Here is a 21,498-nt window from a genome sequence, read left to right on the forward strand (position 1 = left end):
ATGTGTTTTGATGTAAAGAAGGAGTTCGGAGTCCCGGATGAGATCGGGGACATGACGAGGAGTCTCGAAATGGTCGAGACATAAAGATCGATATATTGGACGACTATATTCGGACATCAGAAAGGTTCCGAGTGATTCGGGTATTTTCGGGAGTACCGGGGAGTTACGGGAATTCATATTGGGCCTTAATGGGCCATACGGGAAAGGAGAGAAAGGCCTCAAAGGGTGGCCGCACCCCTCCCCATGGGCTGGTCCGAATTGGACTAGGGAGGGGGGCGCCCCCTTCCTTCCTTCTCCTTTTCCCTTCCCTTTCCTTCCCTCCTACTCCTACTACTTGGAAGGGCTCCTAGTTCTACTAGGAAAGGGGGAATCCTAGTCCCGGTGGGAGTAGGACTCCCCTAGGGCGCGCCATAGAGAGGGCCGGCCCTCCCCCTCCTCCACTCCTTTATATACGGGGGCAGGGGCACCCCAAAGACACAACAATTGATCTCTTGATCTCTTAGCCGTGTGCGGTGCCCCCCTCCACCATAATCCACCTCGATCATATCGTACGATGCTTAGGCGAAGCCCTGCGTCGGTAGAACATCATCATCGTCACCACGCCGTCGTGCTGACGAAACTCTCCCTCAACACTCGGCTGGATCGGAGTTCGAGGGACGTCATCAAGTTGAACGTGTGCAGAACTCGGAGGTGCCGTGCGTTCGGTACTTGATCGGTCAGATCGTGAAGACGTACGACTACATCAACCGCGTTGTGCTAACACTTCCGCTTTCGGTCTACGAGGGTACGTGGACAACACTCTCCCCTCTTGTTGCTATGCATCACCATGATCTTGCGTGTGCGTAGGATTTTTTTTGAAATTACTACGTTCCCCAACAGGTATTTGGGTCAATGAACCCAATGCCATAGCGTCTAGTTTTTTCATTTCATTTTCATTTCATACATCTTCATCCTGCATAATACCACAAAAAAGAATATAGTGAGGATAGTTACAGGTAATGATCGATCAATGAGCACTACAGCTAGCTTGAGACTTAAATTACAGAAAGAAATCACTTACAGACAATAGCAACTGATGATAGATTTGTCGAGTGCATCTTGATTGAATAGCTGAAATAGTTCTGAATACTCAACAGAGATAGCTAGCCCATGAAAGTAATGCTCCTCCTTGACTTTCACCATGAGGGACTCTCGATTGGAACTCTTGGTAATTTTCATGTACCAATCATGCAATTCATACATTCTCGTTGGGAGTTTCTTGACCTCCTCAGGCTCGACCAAAGGTTCGCCGTGGATATCTTTCCGTTTTATGTCCTCCTCTCTAAGCGGAGACATGGGCTCAATCTCAAGGAGTTGTCCAACAGTGATACCGAGCATTTTAGCCTGGCTTCTATACTCGTCGGTTATTACCAGCTGATTGCCCAGCTGGGGAACGGTTTGCCCACATGGGGTGCCGGTACTCTCATGTGTTGGCACAACAAGCAGGGGGATCGATTGCGCCGCCTGTTCTCCCAGCTGGGGAACGATTTTCCCGCATTTTTTGCCAGCTGCTTGGCTCGAGCTCGAGCTCGACTACTTCTGTAGTCATGCTCAACGTGCCTTCCTGATTTGGCGCTCATAGTCTGAGTCAACAAGCTTGGGAGCTGGTGGTTAGCCATACGAACAAAGTGGTCAAACTTTTTCTCTGGCACTTTCTCCCTTGGCGGCGGTGCCGGTTTCAGTCCAAAATGGACGTCCACTTGGGCCTTCACTGTGGCTACGTTTTGCTCCTCGGTCATGTCGTAATGCCTCAGAGGAAGAGGAGTGAGGCTTGGACCATATTGAAATCGCTTGCCTCCGCATGTACCTCCTGTACTACCTCGACTCGTACCGCTACGCACCATAGCTGCGGCGGCTCTCTTCCGCGATTGCCGAGGCTCTAGAGACGGATGACGTGGCCGAGTTGGAGCAGGAGGAGTGGAATGATGTTGTGCTGGACTTGAAGCATGAGGAGTGGCCTGACGCGGTGTCAAACTTGAAGCAGGAGGAGTGCCCTGACGTTGTGCCAGACTTGAAGCAGGAGGAGTGGCCTGACGCTGTGCCGGACTTGGAGGAGGAGGAGTGGCCTGATGCGTTGGTGGACTTGGAGGAGCGGGAGTCTGCTGACGCGGTGGCGGACTTCGAGGAGGATTCAGCTGATGCGGTGTCGGTGGCCTTGGAAAGATGATGCAGTCCTTTCTCCATAGGATGATACGATGTTTGGCCTCTCCCAGTGTGTGCTCCTCATCACATCCAGGAATGTCAAGCTCTAGCCCCAAATATTGGTCCACCACTTCATCAACCTAGACACGAGCATAGCCAGCTGGAATCGGGTTGCAATGGAAGGTTTCTTCGGGGGAACTTGTATAAGCAATGGCGCCCGCCACCTTCATGGGTATGTTCTTCATTTTGAAGTGTAGCTCACGGTTAGTGTTCTCCATGATGTCATCCACAGGGTATCTATCGAGCAGTGCGTCGTCCGGGGCGGAACCCACACTGCTTCTCGGCATGGATGGGACGGTGCTATCCAGTGCTGGATTATCCGCTAGCTCCTGCCGCTGCTGAGACCCCTTTCCTGGCTAAGTGAGTCGATCTGCTGCTGCTGCCGCTGGAATTTGAGTGCCAAGTCCGCGTGCGCTGATTCTAGGCCTTAAAGGCGTTCTGCTTCCTGCTTCCTCTGCTCTTCCTCCAACTTCCTCTGCTCCTCCTCTAGCTTCCTCTTCTTCTCCTCCTCCATCTTCCTTCTCGCACGGCTTCTGTAGTCGGCGTTCCAGTCCGAAAAGCCCTCATACCACGGAACAACGCCCTTGCCTCGTGTTCTTCCCGGGTGTTCAGGATTTCCCAGGGCTTGCGTAAGCTCGTCGTTCTCTCTGCTGGGCGTGAACACCCCTTTCGAGCATCTTCTATTGCATCAAGTAACTTATCTTTGGCTCCTTTAAGACATGCCTTCTTCGAAACCTGGCCTGTATTCGGGTCCAACGCCCCCCCCATGCGCATAGAACCAAGTTCTGCACCTGGGGGCCCAGCTCAATGTAACTGGAGTGACCTATGCAGCCTGCATCTTTTGCTCATACTTATCCCACTTAGGCATTGCCACCGCGTAGACACCTGGCCACAACCTATGGAACTACTTTTTTTGCGGCATTGGTCTTGTTTTTTCTCGACCGTTCCTTAGATAATTATGATTCCTTGAATTTCACGAAAGCGGGCTAGTGTTATCTTTGCTTCTCCAGTGTTCCCTTGAATTCTGTAGTCTTCTTTCCTCCTTCGACGTACTTGGTCCATATTTTTTTCTTGTGGGTGTTGATTGCAATTGCCATCTTCCTAAGAGCAGCATCCTTGACTTTCTGCACATCTACATCAGTGAAATGATCTAGTAGGGTGAAATGTTCCATGAGAGATTCCCAAAGCATTGATTTTGCTCTGTCGTCGACCCAAGTAAGATCTGTATGTTTCTTTGTTGGCTCTTTCCATTCTTGAATGGAGATCGGGAGTTGGTCCCTCATAAGAACTCCGCACTGACGAATGAACTTGTTCGCAAAGTTCTTAGGCGCGCTAGGTTCGCCATTAGCTTTGATGGCATTGATGTTGTACTTTACGCCATCCTCAGCTTTTTGCCCGGGCCTCGCACTGTCCTGCTACCTGTAGAAGATTTGCTCAATCCGGAGGGCTGAAAGAAGAAAGATCGATTCGTTAATATATCTTCAAATCATTAAAAACATGTAATGATCACAAGGTTCCTGCATATATAAATATACCTCGCCGGTCTCTGTTATTTCCAGATCATCATTTTCGGCATCATCATAATCATTTTCGGTGTCATCATCATCATGGTTCATGACTTCATCAATTCGGTCCTCGCAACCGAATATCATATCATCACCCTCCCCGGTATTGTTCAGATATTGGGAGCTGTCATCATCTTCATTCTGATCATCTGGCCCGCGAGGGGAGTGTATGATCTCGAACAAGACCTCTTCTTCCTCTCTGCCGATATTGTCCGCCATAGCTTTTATTTAACTAATCAAGAAGAAATATAAAACAACTTAGTATTCAAATTACAATGCATGCATGCAATCAATAAGTAAAAAGTGAATCATAGTACATAATCTCGAATACATCGTCTTGAATAATATATATAATCTCGAATACATTGTCTTGAATAATATATATCAAATACATCACTAGCTAGCTAGCTAATAAAGATTGAATACTACAGAAGAATCTAGGCCACTCACGGTTCCTGAGGCGCGGGCGGTGGACACCCAAAGAGAAGGAACCATCACATGATCATAGCTCCGGTCATCTCCCCAAAGAACATGCCAGGTATTAGAGAACCTGGCGTCCATAGCAGCCATGTAGCGACGGACGTGCTTGTCCTCCTCCCTAACACGGCGATGCACCACCTCCGATGGGGCCAGCTGAGGGAGTCCTGGACTAAGGGGTCCTCGGATGTCCGGCCTGTTAGCCATGGGCCGGACTGATGGGCTGTGAAGATACGAAGACCGAAGACTATACCCGTGTCCGTATAGGACTCTCCTTGGCGTGGAAGACAAGCTTGGCGACCAGATATGTAGATTCCTTTCTTTGTAGCCGACCTTGTGTAACCTGATACGTCCATTTTGCATCATGCTTTTATATTGATATTTATTGCATTATGGGATGTTATTACACATTATGTCACAATACTTATGCCCATTCTCTCTTGTTTTACAAGGTTTACATAAAGAGGGAGAATGCCGGCAGCTGGGATTCTGGGCTGGAAAAGGAGCAAATATTAGAGACCTATTCTGCATAGCTCCAAAAGTCCTGAAACTCCACGGAAGACGTTTTCAAAATATATAAAAAATACTGAGTGCAAGAAGTTCACAAGGGGGGCCACACCCTGCCCACGAGGGTGGGGGCGCGCCCTACCCCCCTGGGCGCGCCCCCTACCTCGTGGGCCCCTTGGTGGCCCTCCAATGTCCATCTTCTGCTATATGAAGTCTTTCGATGAGGAAAAAATCATAAGCCATCTCCTCGGACGAAACTCCGCCGCCACGAGGCGGAACCTTGGCGGAACCAATCTAGGGCTCTGGCGGAGCTGTTCTGCCGGGGAAACTTCCCTCCGGGAGGGGGAAATCATCGCCATCGTCATCACCAACGCTCCTCACATCGGGAGAGGGCAATCTCCATCAACATCTTCAACAGCACCATCTCCTCTCAAAACCCTAGTCATCTCTTGTATCCAATTCTTGTCTCCAAGTCCGGGATTGGTACCTGTGGGTTGCTAGTAGTGTTAATTACTCCTTGTAGTTGATGCTAGTTGGTTTATTTGGTGGAAGATCATATGTTCAGATCCTATATGCATATTAATACCCCTCTGATTATGAACATGATTATGCTTTGTGAGTAGTTACGTTTGTTCCCGAGGACATGGGAGAAGTCTTGCTATTAGTAGTCATGTGAATTTGGTAGTCGTTTGATATTTTGATGAGATATATGTTGTCTCTCCTCTAGTGGTGTTATGTGAACGTCAACTACATAACACTTCACCATTATTTGGGCCTAGAGGAAGGCATTGGGAAGTAATAAGTAGATGATGGGTTGCTAGAGTGACAGAAGCTTAAACCCTAGTTTATGCGTTGCTTCATAAGGGGCTGATTTGGATCCATATGTTTCATGCTATGGTTAGGTTTACCTTAATACTTTTGTTGTAGTTGCTGATGCTTGCAATAGAGGTTAATCATAAGTGGGATGCTTGTCCAAGTAAGGACAGTACCCAAGCACCGGTCCACCCACATATTAGATTATCAAAATACCAAACGCGAATCATATGAACGTGATGAAAACTAGCTTGATGATATTCCCATGTGTCCTCGGGAGCGCTTTTCTCTATATATGAGTTTGTCCAGGCTTGTCCTTTGCTACAAAAAGGATTGGGCCACCTTGCTGCACTTTATTTACTTTTGTTACTTGTTGCTCGTTACAAATTATCCTATCACAAAACTATCTGTTACCACTTATTTCAGTACTTGCAGAGAATACCTTGCTGGAAACCGCTTATCATTTCCTTCTGCTCCTCATTGGGTTCGACACTCTTACTTATCAAAAGGACTACGTTAGATCCCCTATACTTGTGGGTCATCATAACCCTAGATCCTCCCGGTGCTTATATAAACTGGAGGACTTAGTCTGGAGGAAGAGATTCATTATCATAGCCACACAAGCTAGACCTCTAGGGTTTAGCCATTACTATCTCGAGGTAGATCAACTCTTGTAATATGCGTATTCATCAATATCAATCAAGCAGGACGTAGGGTATTACCTCCATAGAGAGGGCCCGAACTTGGGTAAACATCGTGTCCCTTATCTCCTGTTACCATCGACCTTAGACGCACAGTTCGGGACCCCCTACCCGAGATCCGCCGGTTTTGACACCGACACCAGCTCCCTCTGCACCGTACGTGGCCCACGCGAACGCTACCAAAGGAGCTCAGGGTCGACGATGGGACGCGGGGCCGGGTTCCTCACCAAGCGGCGAGCCCTTGAAGGTAGCACCTCCCAGTGCCAGCCCGGGGGAGCCCAATCCCGGACATGGGTCCTCTGAACCAGGATGTCGTCGCGAACGGGTCGACGGCGAGGATGCGGGCCGGGCATCGTTGACGTCGATAACAAATTCTTATGAAAAAAATTCCTATATATGCAATGTCATTTCATTAGGAAATTTTGAGCAACTTTTTCCTATGCAACTTCTCCTAGTCCTTTGTCTAACAAATATATATATGGTCAACTTTTTCCTATGCAACTTTTTTATATGCAACTTTTTTCCATACTAGGATATGCAACAGAAACACTAAGTAAGCATCTACCACTAAAAACAGAGAAAGCAACTTCTATACATCCATTAAAAAATATAAAAACAACATTATATACAAAAAATCCATACTAATTAAACACTAATTATATCCATCTAACATGCATTCATACATATATACTAGTGAAAAAATAATAATCTAAAACATCTAAACTAATTAAACATACAAAAATACATATATACTAATTAACTTAAGAAAATGTGTGTGTGTGTGTGTGTCCATCATGCATGTGTGTGTGTGTGTGGGATCGGGGAGGGGCGGCCATGGTGGCCGGGGGCGAGGGAGAGGGGGGAGAGGGGGGAGAGCTCACAGCGGGGCGACAGCGACGGCGAGGCGAGACGACGGGGGCGGCGACGCGGGGACGGGCCGGGGGTGGCGCGACGGGGACGGGCCGGGGGTGGCGATGGAGACGGGGGCAGCGATGGGGACGGGGGCGCCGACGACAACGGCGCGTGACGGGGGCGGCGACGGCGTCGATCGAGCGGGGCAGGCGATGCATCGTCGATGAAGAAACATAGGAAGAAACAAAGGGAGAATGAAATCTTTTCAAGTGTTGTTTATATAGGAGGGACCTTTAGTACCGGTTGTAGCCACCAACCGGTACTAAAGGTCAAATTTGGCCAGGCCAAGCGGCGGGAACGACACCCCTTTAGTATCGGGTCGTGGCTTCAACCGGTACTAAAGACCCCCCCTTTAGTACCGGTTGGAGCCACCACCCGGTACTAAAGGTGGTGCGATGCCAGGTGAGGGGCGTAGAAGTTTAGTCCCACCTCGCTAGCCGAGGGGCGCCCGCACCTGCTTATAAGCCTCGCCACCGCTGCTGTCTCGAGCTCCTCTCTAAAGTAGGCCTTCTGGGCCTACCTCTGCTGTGATGCCCTGGTGGGCCTACTGGGCTAGCGGGCCTGCATCCTGGCCCAACTAGAGGTTGGGTTTCTAGTCGTATGCAGGCCGCTGTGGCCCAGTAGGTGGGCTTTTTTAATTTAGTTTTTTCTTTTTCTTTTTCTTTTCTGCTTTATTTATTTTCTTTAATTTATTTCTGAGTTGTTTTTTTGCTGTATTTAGAGTTTCTTTGTGAATATCTTTGCTTTAGGTACAAAAAATTACAAACTATCTGTTAGTGCCGGTAGTTTTCAAATTTAAATAGTTTAAATTTGAATTTTTTGAAATTTGTGTGGATCACTAGTTTGTGAATAACTTAACCTTAGAAATAGATTTTCAGTGATTCTTTTTTCTTATGTTTAATATTAGTGTGTTTTATCATTATATTCAATTTGGTAATACTTAGATTATTTAAAAAATAAAATGCCTTTGTAACAGATGAGTTTTTGTCCGAAACCCTGATACTTCGAAAAAGATTGTTCATTTTGTACACGAAGTGCATCCAATTTTTGCCGTAACCCTCTCTACTTTTTTTGCACATGCTATGTGGGTGAAATTATGATACCATGCCAACTTTCAACCTTTTCAGAGTTCATTTGAAGTGTTTTTCAATTTGAGGATCATTTAGCTGAAAAAATCAGTAAATGCATGAAAGAATTTGTTTGCACATAAAATTTCTTCGCGTTTCAAATGCCAAAACACATAAGTACCCTAACTATTACAAAGATTCCCACCGGTTTGTTCGAATCGAGACTTTCCATATATATAAGTCTAGAAACTCACTAGAGAAGAAAGTGATGACAGTGAGAAGCTGATCACATCCCAGAGTGGGATCTTTGGGCCATGTGAAACTTTTTCTTCGCGTGTGTCCCTTTGCGCCGTAACCATGGACAATCTTCATTATCTAACTGGATGCTCGGGTCAATATTCATGGTAAATGGAGCAATTTCATGAAACTTTTCATAATCTTCTGGCATGTCTGTTTTGTCATCCACTCGCACATGTTTCTTTTCCTAGAAAGAACTATGTGGCGCTTTGGCTCATCGTATGATGCATTCGCTACTTTATCTTTTCTTTTTCTCGGTTTGGTGGACATGTCCTTCACATAGAAAATCTGTGCCACATCATTGGCTAAGACGAATGGTTCGTCTTCATACGCAAGATTGTTGAGATCCACTATTGTCATTCCGTACTGCAGGTCTTCCGTTACCTCGCCTCGTGTCATATTCACCCATTTCCACCGAAACAAAGGGACCTTCAAACCACGTCCATAGTCAAGTTCCCATATGTCCTCTATGTAACCATAATATGTTTCCTTTCCCGTCTTGGTTGCTGCATCAAAGCGGACACCACTATTTTGGTTGGTGCTCTTCTTATCTTGGGCGATCGTGTAAAATGTATTCTCATTTATCTCGTACCCTTTGAACGTCATTACATTCAAAGATGGTAACTGGGACAACAAGTACATGTCATATTCAATAGCGGCGTCATGCATGGCACGTGTCTGCAACCAGCCGGCGAAAGTCCCCGTTTTGTTCACGTGTAATCCAGTCATCAGACTGCTCCGGGTGTTTGGAGCATAGAAAATTCTTGTGTTCGTCCATATACGAAGCCACCAAGGCGGAATTCTGTAGAACTATGTAGTGTGCTTGAGTGAGAGAATGCCCGTCCATACATATTATTTGATTCCCTCCTAGCGTGCCTTTTCCATCCAGTCTGCCCTTATGCCCCGATTTAGGAACATCAATCGGCTTAAGGTCAGGAATAAAGTCAATACAAAACTCAATGACCTCCTCATTTTCATGGCCCTTGGAGATGCTTCCTTCTGGCCTAGCACGGTTATGAACATATTTCTTTAAGACTTCGATGAACCTCTCAAAGGGGAACATATTGTGTAGAAATACATGACCAAGAACGTTAATCTCTTTGCATAGGTGAACTAGGACGTGCGTCATGATATTGAAGAAGGATGATGGAAACACCAACTCGAAACTGACAAAACAATGCACCAAATCATTCTCTAACCTTGGTATAATTTCTGGATCGGTTACCTTATGAGATATTGCATTGAGGAATGCACATAGCTTCACAATGGCTAATCGAACGTTTTCCGGTAGAAGCCCCCTCAATACAACCGGAAGTAGTTGCATCATAATCATATGGCAGTCATGAGACTTAAGGTTCTGGAACTTTTTCTCTGTCATATTTATTATTCTCTTTATATTCGACGAGAAGCCAGACGGTACCTTCATACTGAGCAGACATTCAAAAAAGATTTCCTTCTCTTCGTTGGTAAGAGTGTAGCTGGCATGACCCTGATGTATGCCGTCTTTTCCGTGCATACATTGCTGGTCCTCCCGTGCCTCCTGTGTATCTTTTGTCTTCCCATACACACCTAAGAAGCCAAGCAGGGTCACACAAAGATTCTTCGTCAAGTGAATCACGTCGATTGCGGAGCGGACCTTTAGGTCTTTCCAATACGGCAGGTCCCAAAATATAGATTTCTTCTTCCACATGGGTGCGCGTCCGTCAGCGTCATTCGGAACAGGTTATCTGCCAAGACCCTTTCCAAAGACTACCTTCAAATCCTTGACCATATCATGTACATCAGCACCAGTACGGTGGCGAGGCTTCGTCCGGTGATCCGCCTCACCTTTGAAATTCTTGCCTTTCTTTCTTACGGGATGCCTGCTCGGAAGAAATCAACGATGTCCCAGGTACACATTCTTCCTACATTTATCCAAATATATACTATCGGTATCATCCAAGCAGTGCGTGCATGCGCGGTATCCCTTATTTGTCTGTCCTGAAAGGTTAATGAGAGCAGGCCAATGTTGATGGTCACGAACAGCAACACCTTTATGTCAAATTCTTCCCCATGTGCTCATCCCACACACGTACACTTGTTTCATTCCATAGCTGTAAGAGTTCTTTAACTAATGGCCTGAGGTACACATCAATGTCGTTGCCGGGTTGCTTAAGGCCTTGGATGAGCACTGGCATCATAATGAACTTTCGCTTCATGCACAACCAAGGAGGAAGGTTATACATACATCGAGTCATAGGCCAGGTGCTATGGTTGCTACTCTGCTCCGCAAAAGGATTAATGCCATCTGCGCTTAGACCAAACCATACGTTCCTTGCGTCACCTGCAAACTCCTTCCTGTACTTTCTCTCGATTTTTCTTCACTGCGACCCGTCAGCGGGTACTCTCAACTTTCCGTATTTCTTACGGTATTCTCTGTGCCACACATAGCCTTGGCATGCTCTTTGTTTAGGAACAACCATTTCAACCGTGGTATTATAGGAGCATACAACATCACCTTGGCAGGAATCTTCTTCCTGGGGCGCTCGCCCTCGACATCACTAGGGTCATCGCGACTGATCTTATAGCGCAATGCATCGCATACTGGGCACGCGTTCAAATCCGCGTACTCACCGCGGTAAAGGATGTAGTCATTAGGGCATGCATGTATCTTCTACACCTCTAACCCTAGAGGGCAGACAACCTTCTTTGCTTCATACGTACTCTCGGGCAATTCGTTGTCCTTTGGAAGCATCTTCTTTAACTTTACCAGCAACTTTCCAAATGCCTTGTTAGATACACCATTATCTGCCTTCCATTACAATAATTTCAGTGTGGTGCCCAGCTTTTTATTGTCAGTTTCGCAATTCGGGCACAACAATTTCTTGTGATTCCTCTAACATGCGCTGCAACTTCTTCTTCTCCTTTGCACTTGCACAGTTCTCTCTGCATCAGCAATGGCCCAACCTAGATCATCAGTTGGCTCATCTGATGCCTCTTGTTCAGCTTCTTCCGGCATTGCCGGCTCAACTTCTCCCCCATTGTTGTATCATCGTATTCAAGGAACCCATGGCCAAGATAGCTATCGTCGTCCTCTTCTTCTTCATTTTCTTCCATCATAACCCCTCTTTCTCTGTGCTTGGTCCAAACAATATAGTGGGGCATGAAACCGGACTCAAACAGGTGTATGTGAATGGTTCTTGCGTTAGAATAATTGTGATCATTCTTACAGCCAGCACATGGACAAGGCATAAAACCATCCACCCGCTTGTTTGCCTGAGCCGTAATCAGAAAAGTATGCACACCCTCAACGAACTGAAGAGAGCATCGGTCATTGTACATCCATTCCCGGCTCATCTTCATTACACAACACTGAATAGACCAAATTAATACAAGTTCATACATAAAGTTCATACAATACTTATTCTCATAAAGCAAACATATAAATAGCTCTCTAGCTAAAGAATTTAAATGCAACAACAAATGCGATCAAGATCGCAACTAAGGTAACAATTGATCCAACAACACAATGATACCAAGCCTCACTATGAATGGCATATTTCCTAATCTTTCTAATCTTCAAGTGCATTTTCTCCATCTTGATCTTGTGATCATCGACAACATCAGCAACATGCAACTCCAATTCCATCTTCTTCCCCTAAATTCTTTTTAATTTTTCTTTCAAATACTCGTTTTCTCTTTCAACTAAATTTAACCTCTCGACAATAGGGTCGGTTGGAATTTCCGGTTCACATACCTCCTAGATAAAAATATCTATATCAATTTGATGGGCATAATTTGTCATAAACACGAAATGCAACAAAATAGTTATAAAAGAAAATATACCACATCCGAATCATAACCCGGACGAGGACCGACGGGGACGGATATCAAAACCATGGCATACGGGTAAGATAATTATACAAGTAACTATATATCTAAATCACACAAACATGATTCTTTTTATATAAAAAAGATAAGAACAAGAGGGCTTACCCCACAAGGTGGTGCCGGCCACAAGATGGTGCGGACGATCGACGGTGGTTAGGACGAAGACGGGAAGGCACTAAGTAAACCACACCTACATATGCAAACTAAGAGTTATTTTAAGCTCAAATTGCATATAAATCAAATAAACTACCACATATAATTCCTCCCAAATTACTAAAACCCACAAATTAATGACTATATAAAGCATTGCAAAAGCTAATCTAGCAACGAGAGATGAAAGGACAAAGTTGCTTACCTTTGTGATCACTTGAATGGATGGGGGCCTTCAAATCTTGACAAAATTTGGGCAAAATGTGAGATGAGCTCAAGGTAGAGGGGAAAGAACAGAGAGGAAGGAAAAATGGGAAAAACAAAGAGAGCTCGCTCGCGGTGGACGAAGGGTTTATATAGGACGACCTTTAGCACCGGTTCGTGCCACGAACCGATACTAAAGATGTTGAAGGAGCCCCAGACTGACAACATACTGTCAGCACTCTCTTTAGTACCGGCTCGTGGCACGAACCGATGCTAAAGATTCGCCACGAACCGGTACTAATGGTAGTGGCACAGCTAGCCGTTGAAACCAGCACTAATGATCATATTAGTGCCGGCTCAATTACAAACCGGGACTAATGAGCTGAACATTTGACCCTTTTTCTACTAGTGGTGATGCCCTTTGGTTGGCCAGGCGGATGTACAGACTCCCACAAAGCTCCCCACGTTTGTTTCCAATTTGCGAAAGAAATCGTGTTCGGACCGTTCCGTGGACCGATACAAGACCGTTTTGAATAGCTTCCTCGATTCGGATAGCGCAGTCTGAATGGTTGCGGGAGGTTTGCAGGTCCCGCATTGGAGATGCCCTTAGTCCCTCGTTTCATAATTTTCTTCATGTTTTGAAGTAAAACCACGACAAAAATAATTATGAAACGAAAGGAGTAAGTGTTAAGAAAAGAAATGGCAGGAAAGTACTCCCTCCGTTTCAAAAAGATGACTCTACTTTGTACTAATTTTAGTACAAAGTTAATATAAAGTTGGGTCATTTATTTTGGGACGGAGGGAGTAGTATTCCGTTCGAAAATAATTGTGAGAGAAATGGAGTCTCTGATACGAGCGGCACCACACCGACCGTTTCAGCCGGACATATTGTTACAGTTTTGCTAAAGCATATCTAGATGTGTCATAAGTATTGCACATCTAAGTCATATGTCATTGATCTTATAATAAGATTCGTGTGAATATTTTATTTCCTTTTTTTCTTTTTCTTTTTATCCTTAATTTACTCATTTAGATGTGCAATAACTAAAGCACATCTAAATACGCCCTAAAGACACCCATATTGTCATACCTCGAACGTATATGCATCTCTTGCCAACAATCACAAGGCCATCCACGGCACGCGCGCCCAGCTGCAAATCCAAAGCTAGCTCGTGCGCGTGTGCATGCCCTGTTACTGTCCAGGCCACTTCCTCACCAATGCCTCAGCTCGGCACCCTCGTCGCCATCACGCTACTCCTCCACCTCCACGCCGCGCCGACGGGCCTCGCGCAGGCCGCGACGGGCGCGTTCATCTACGCCGGGTGCTCGCCGTCCAAGTACGAGCGCGACACCGCCTTCGAGAGCAACCTCGGCTCCCTCCTCGCCTCCATCGCCTCCACCGCCTCCTCCGGCGCCGCCTACAACAGCTTCACCGCCGGCGGCGGCGTCGGCCAGGCGGAGGCGACCCGCACGGCCGCGTACGGCCTGTATCAGTGCCGCGGCGACCTCGGCCGCGGCGAGTGCGTGGCGTGCGTGCGGGAGGCGGTGGCGCGCCTGGGCGCCGTGTCGCTGCAGGTGGACGGCTGCTACGTGCGGTACGACGCCAGCGACTTCGTCGGCCGGGCCGACAACACCGTCGCGTACCGCAAGTGCAGCTCCGGCAGCAGCGAGGACGCCGGGTTCCTCAAGAGCCGCGACGCCGTGCTCAGGGAGCTGCAGGCGCGGGCCGCGACGGGGTACAAGCTGACCGGCTCCGGCACGGTGCAGGGCGTGGCGCAGTGCCTCGGCGACATCGCGGCGCCGGACTGCGCCGCGTGCCTGGCGCAGGCGGTGGTGCAGCTCAAGGGCACGTGCGGCTCCGCGCTGGCCGCCGACGTCTACCTGGAGCAGTGCTACGTCAAGTACTGGCTAAACGGACACGACTTCCGCTCTTCACAGGGTACGTATTATTTTCTTAGGAATACGTCTGCGTGGTACAATGCCAACTATGTTAAGCATCGCCGTAGGAGTAAAACCATCTTCTTCTTCTCTTTTCTTTTTGCGGGGGAGGAGTAAAACCATCTTCAGCTTCAACAGATCACAACAAGTCCTCACTTTCCTTGACAAGTTATTTTTAGCCAAAAAAACGATTTTCTTCAGAAGTCCTAACGTTTAACATTGTTTTATCAATGAAGTTTGAGACAAACACATGAATTCAAATCTGTGAGATTAGACAACGGTGAAAAATGTATAGAGAACTTGCATACCGTGGCCCCACCGGATGCGCGAATTAGACGTCAATTGCAACTGGAGACCACTATATAGAACTATTATTAGTGATGATCAGTCAAAAGGTGATATGGAGGGCATGGGGCAATGGCAACGAGCATATATTCCGAACTGGTAAACTTCCAATCAAAAGTTGATAAAGAGGAGGACAAGCGGAATATATTCCAAACTAGCGTTTTGTTAGATGTGAGAGGTAATGGTGGGGTTCGAAACACGATTAGATGTGATTACTGGTATAAACATGGTTGTGGGGGGTGACTTTCATATCATGGCGCTTTACACACACCGACGTGTTCCGTACAAATTTACTGATCATATGATAGAAGCTACGCCTACTGATTATATTCCTTGTGAACAAAGGAGACACTTTTCTGTGAGTGCTGCACTTGTTTCGAATGGACTTATTAATCTGCTTGGCTTTGGTGACAGACTATTCGGGAGACGAATTTGGGAGGACCGTGGCTATAATAATTGGCATCTTGGCCGGGCTAGCACTCCTGGTGGTGTTCATCTCTTTCCTCAGCAAAGCATGTAAGTCCTCTAGATTATGTCAGCCCAAACTTCAGTTTATTTATTTAATTTTACCAAACTTTTAAACCATTTTTCCAATGCAATGCAGGCTAGAAGCCCACACGGCCCAGGTTACCTCCAGCTACAGCATTAGAGACTAGAGGACAGGACGACATGGCATCAGGAGTCCAAGGAAAAACCCAGCAAAAGGACTCCTACTGGCTGGACACTCGCACTTGCATAGGTCGACTGATCTTCAAGTTGTCTCAGAAGTATCGCCTCGGTTTTTCCTACAGTATTTTACTTTGAGGGGGAAAACTGCTCTTGAATAATTAAGACAAGAAAGAAAGGCCTGCTTGTGAACGCATTACTTGATTGTTCATCATACCACACACCATGCAGGATTAATACTAGTACGTACAATATACATCACACAGCTAAAGCAACGGACATGGCCACATTCTTATATAGTCGGCCTCAAGGTTATTTAGATGATACACTACTAATAATAGCCCCATACAATACTACATATTCACATAAGCCGACGACAAGTAACATACTAGCATGCACCTCAGCCGGTTGGTTGATCAAGCGCTGTACCCTTGGATCAAGCTGCTCCATCTCGCGGAGTTCTGAACGCCGCAAGCCCCGATGCTTGCTTCCTTCATCGTTGTGCCAGAAATCCCATTGTTGCATATATTTGCGAAAGCTCGCATGTGCTTCATACCGTACTGAGTGAGCGATCCGCAATGAGACTCAAAGATCCGCACCTGAAGAAGGCGCTCAAGATTCAAAACATTAGAAGGACTGAGCTGAAACTATGCAGGTGTACACAACACAAGAGTCTCCTACTCACCATCCTCTTCAGGCAATCCCAGTCGTCCACTAGAGGCTTCCCAGAAGGTCTGACAGCTTGAAGCACCGAAGGTCCATTCTCGTAGCCAAATAGAAGCTTCCCAATAAAATCGATGCTGCTGTCAAGATGCTTCCTGTGGGTGACTGTCTCACTGATCTCCCTCAGAACGTTCGTCTTCTCTTTCGACTTTTCATGTAGCAGCTCATACTGAAACCAAACCAAGAACCTTCAGCTAACATAGGCATAAGGCAGAGGCCAATACTAAACACAAATACTAATCAGTCGCAGACACAGTGCTGTAGGTTCCGATGAAAGTAACTCGGTAGCAAGTACAACTAAAATGGAGAATTTCCTGTGAACAAGAAATAGCAACTGATATATCAAGGGAAAATGCAACAAAAAGCTCTAAATCAATAGACAGTAGACTGCTCAGTTCAGGTAAATCATCCTTCTGAAACAGAAGTCTATTACTGCAATTAGTGTTGAAGAGGTTAGCAAACCAACTGAAAGACTACATAACACTAAAACATACCCTCCTCCACAAGAAAAGAAGATCTGCGTCTCTTTGGTTGATTGCAGCCTTTGGGGCTTGCAAAAATAGCTTGTTTGTAATGTTGGTGTTTGCAGGATTGAAACCTTGATAAAGGTAAAGCTTCTCATCCTTGAAGGTCTTGTCGCCATACTCCATAACATGCGAACCGGCACTATATCTGTTCATGTCTGAGGTTCGCTTCTTTACCTGCACATGAAACTTTCAGTACCAGGATCTTTACAATTACAAATGAAAATGGTAAAAAGGCAAATAAATCCGCACCACTTCGTACTGCTTCTTGATTGTCTCCTCCTTCAGATTATTAGTCTCACTGTGAAATAGCATGCAGATAACCAAACACGTCATTAAGTGAATGCTTAATATACAAACAGATTCTTCAGCAAGCTTGTGTAATCCGGATTTGCAGGTTCTATGTCATGTACTTAGGAACTAAAGGAAGGAATGGACATGACTTGTTACAAAATCCTCCTTGAGGTACTCCCTCCGTCCGAGAATACTTGTCATAGAAATGGATACAAATGGATGTATCTAGAACTAAAATACATCTAGATACATCCATTCCTCGGACAAGTATTTCCGGACGGAGGGAGTACTACGCAGTGCAAAGTAATGCAACCAAATATAACTCATCAGCTGCTGGTCATTGTAACCTATTCTGCTAAACACTGGTACTCTGTAAATTAATCCTATCATTGTGAATTTAGGTTACAAGTTACATACCTGTCTTCCATCCAAGAAATACTGTAGAGATCACCTAAGCAGGTAATATATTCAGAAGGAGGCGATGGTTCCATTCCTGGGCAGTATGTACCCCAGCTGCTTTCTTCTGCATTTGATGCTGTTGTGACATAAATATTGAGGTCTGCAGGCATCAAACCCTCAAAAATACTGCCACTTTCACAAGCTTCCACATATATAACCTGCCAATTATAGCACTGATTTCGGTCAAACAGGAAACGGTTAGCACAAACAAGTAACCATGGGCAGCCTTACCATTTTTGCATAGGTATTGGATGCATGTTTTTCTTGCAAGACCTTGATAAAATCAGCAGCATACAGATATGGCAGGTTGGGCATACCTGAAACTTGCAAAGGTCAATACACAAGATGAACAAAACTAACTAATACAACAAAGCAGCGGATACAACTTCCACACACCAAGGACTCCAGGACCCCCGTGATCTGAGTAGTAGATAAATATATGGTCATTTGGTTTGCTGTCTATGACCTTCTTACTCCCTCCAGTGACCGCAGTTTTATTGCCCAAGAGAACTGCATAGAAGTTCTTAGCAGTAACTGCCTCTCCAGTGTAGTCCTGAAATTATAATGATGCTATCTTCATCAAACTTGAGAGAAGGGCAATAGATATCTTCATCAAACTTGAGAGAAGGGCAATAGATATGTTCTGTACTTCTACTATACACAATTATTGAGCCATATGAAGCTCGAAAAGAACATACCGATATTGAACTACTTTTTTGTGTCTTGATGCAGTGATAGTTAAATTTATGTAGAGCAGTCGTACAAGTACACCGAAACACACACAGCCCCCACAACCAGGGGTATAGCCAGGCCCCAGGCTGCCCAGGCCGCGGCCTGGGGCGTGGCGGTCGAATCCTTAGTATACTGTAGCTACTGCAGCTCTAAGGGCTGGCCCAGGGCATAGGCTGAGGCGCTGAGGCTGGCTAAGCAACTGCCCAAAACACATGCCATTCACCTAAGCACCGCGCTCCACTGAAAGTGTGGCCTGAAGACCGTCTCCCTGGCTTAGACCACAATCCCATCACTGCACGGATAGTGCCAAACAACATTGCAGTGTCGAGTCTAACTCCGTCGAAGACGGCAGCATTCCGCTGTTTCCAAATCCAGCATAACTTGAGCATTATCAATGAAGATAAGTCTTTCGTTAGCGATAGTGGAGTGGAACCAGCTGATTATTGCCACCAGCACACAAGCAATAGAGAACTCCATAGCGCATAGTGATAATATAAGATAGCAGCAGGACGCAACTTGCTGCGCTTTTCCCCTTTGAAACTCTATTTACAAATCATAGGACTACACAAATGTTTGATTCAAAATGACCTATGTTAGGATGATCAGTTTGTAGGCAGGATGTCGCAGTAAAGTACTTCAGATTCGAATGAGCAAGGAGGTAGTGTTGAGTAGGTAATAATCAAGGCAACTCAAATCATATATCTTGGTAATAAAAATCATTAAATTACTTGGAAATAAAGGTAAATATTGAGTTGAAGTAAAATACGTGCTGTAAAAGGTACTAATTGACAAAGCCAAACAACTTAATTAGCGAAACCAATAGACTACAAGGGAATAACCTACATATTGAAGTATTTGCCTAACAACACGCCTGTTTATTCCCCAAGAATATATTAGTGATTCCCATCAGGATTCAGGAGACAAAAATAATGGTAAGACCGTCATCATGTAAGTAGCTAATAGCTAGAACACAAAATAAGCTACTCGCAATGTTGAGGCTGAGTTATATGGACGCACACAACAGCATACATTAGCCCACATGCAATGCTATTTTGGAGATTTCTACATTGCAATTTTAAATTTCTCCTAGATATAAGCCTATTAGAGAATCCAATATGGACTACATACGGAGCAAAACAAGTGAATCTACACTCTAAAATATGTCTATATACATCCGTATGTAGTTTGTATTGAAATCTCTAAAAGGGCTTATATTTAGAAACGGAGGGATTACTTAATTTAATAATTTTGAATATACTACGTGATTAAATTTAATATAATATCATACAAACTAGCTCATGGAAATGCGTTGGTTGATGACTAGTGATCCTAATGTTCAACTCCAAGTTAAGCTACCAAGTCATACCTTTGGAACGCCAGCATATACATCTTCGCCCTCTGGGTGGTTGATGATAACCCCTGGCCTCGGGTTGAGAGGGTTGTTGGCAATGTCATCATACATAAAAACCACGATGTTCTCCTCCTTTACGCCCCCTTTTCTCAATATCTGGTAGGCATGGCATATATCGGCCTGCAACAGCAACACACCACGAATAAATCAAGAGTTCAACAAATGGTCCAGGAAACATAGCTGCTTGCTGGTATCTCCTAGTTTCAAACCAAAGCAAGATGTAAGCACACATTATTGTATCCACAGGCAAAATGTTTCAATCACACTTTCAGGGCTGCACCAAAATTCCAGTGTGCACTAGTGATCTGATCAAAAGTGCAAGTATCCACATAATGAATATCTAGCTCTTATTTCTTTTGTCATCTAAATTCTGTCCAGCATCACCATTATTTTTCAGTGGCAAAATTTATCTCGTTTCTACCCAAACACTAAAAATCAGAAACCCTTTTCCCATTATGAATGAAGCTGCTACCAATACTGAATCTCTCCTGAAAACAGCTAGCAGTAGTATACAAGATCAAGAGAAGAAACAGAACAAAACATCACTGTCTGAAGCACAGACAGCTGCAGTTGGGGATAGCAGGATACTATTTGGAGATTCTTGTGATTCTTAAGTAGTAGTTATCTAGGAAAACCTTGGAGTTGTCAAGTTCTGCACCTGCCGCCGAGTACCAACAACTGTGTTGATTTCACAACTTGGGGAAAAAATAGAGTTAAGCTTTGAGCTTCCGGATCACCGATCAACCCATGACCCCCAAAATTGAGATTGAACGTGCAAAACTCCAAATCTGCGAACTCCAACATCTCAACACGGATAATATCGGCAATATTCAGAACTGCACACTGATTGCCGCAAAAGAACTTCCACAAACCGCCAATCCTTCAGCTGTCACGCTCATCTCGTTTCCAGCCAAATTGAACTACGTACGCAACAACAACGCGCGCAAACGCACGCATCACCACGCCGATGATCTCCGACTGCGGTCAGCTGCTCACCTGGTGCCTGTAGTTTCCGTAGCCGGAGGATCCGGCGACGAGCACCGCCCACCTCGTCCCGACGCCGTCCTCCTCCTCGGAACTCTCGTCGCCCGTGGCGGGCTCCTCCTCCCCCGGCATCCGGATCACCGGGTCCCACTTCCCCTTCGAGGCGTCGGCCGCCGCCCGCGCCCTGGCCGCCGCACACAGCAGCAGGAGCAACGCGAAGCACCACCGCGGCACCATCCGTCTGCGCAGGCGAGGTCGCAGTAGCACTACTGCCTAAGAGCACCGCGCGGGGGAGCCGGAACGTACGGGCGAGAAGAGCGGCGCAGGGTGCGGGGTAAAGTAGGCGCCAGCGCCGCCATGCAGGGAGGTCGAGCAGCCTGGAGAGCGGACGCGTGTGGCGCGAGGTGCCAGGTGGTGGTGCGGCTCGTCGGCTTTCGGCGGCGGCGTCGTCTCCCTACTACTCCCCCCTGGTCAACAAGCCCAAGCGAAACAATGGACCAGAGCCCAACTTAATCTCAAAACATGGGCCGGGCCGGCCCAATAAGCAAGGCTTCGTGATGGACCGATGAGAAGAGAAGGGGGCAGACGGAGTCGTTACATGCTATACGCTTTCTAAAT

The 21,498-nt window shown here is 46.0% G+C and overlaps 2 protein-coding genes across 2 annotated transcripts; one reads left to right on the top strand and one right to left on the bottom strand.

The window, feature by feature from the left end:
• Window positions 1-13,893: 13,893 nt before the first annotated feature.
• LOC123127857 (plasmodesmata-located protein 8) lies at window positions 13,894-15,949 on the top strand. Its single transcript, XM_044547711.1, has 3 exons — window positions 13,894-14,743; window positions 15,502-15,603; window positions 15,692-15,949. Exons 1-3 carry the CDS (start codon window positions 13,906-13,908, stop codon window positions 15,694-15,696), a joined length of 945 nt encoding a protein of 314 aa, XP_044403646.1. The 5' UTR covers window positions 13,894-13,905; the 3' UTR covers window positions 15,697-15,949.
• Window positions 15,950-15,957: 8 nt separating this feature from the next.
• Window positions 15,958-21,324, bottom strand: LOC123127856 (vacuolar-processing enzyme beta-isozyme 1). Its single transcript, XM_044547710.1, has 9 exons — window positions 20,893-21,324; window positions 19,852-20,016; window positions 18,150-18,306; window positions 17,985-18,070; window positions 17,712-17,911; window positions 17,253-17,301; window positions 16,971-17,177; window positions 16,439-16,645; window positions 15,958-16,352 (listed from the first exon to the last, which is right to left on the bottom strand). The coding sequence occupies exons 1-9, from the start codon at window positions 21,115-21,117 to the stop codon at window positions 16,170-16,172; spliced, it is 1,479 nt and encodes a 492-aa protein (XP_044403645.1). The 5' UTR covers window positions 21,118-21,324; the 3' UTR covers window positions 15,958-16,169.
• Window positions 21,325-21,498: the final 174 nt, after the last annotated feature.

This window comes from Triticum aestivum, chromosome 6A (genome assembly GCF_018294505.1).
Source record: "Triticum aestivum cultivar Chinese Spring chromosome 6A, IWGSC CS RefSeq v2.1, whole genome shotgun sequence".
In the NCBI taxonomy this organism is placed as follows: domain Eukaryota; kingdom Viridiplantae; phylum Streptophyta; class Magnoliopsida; order Poales; family Poaceae; genus Triticum; species Triticum aestivum.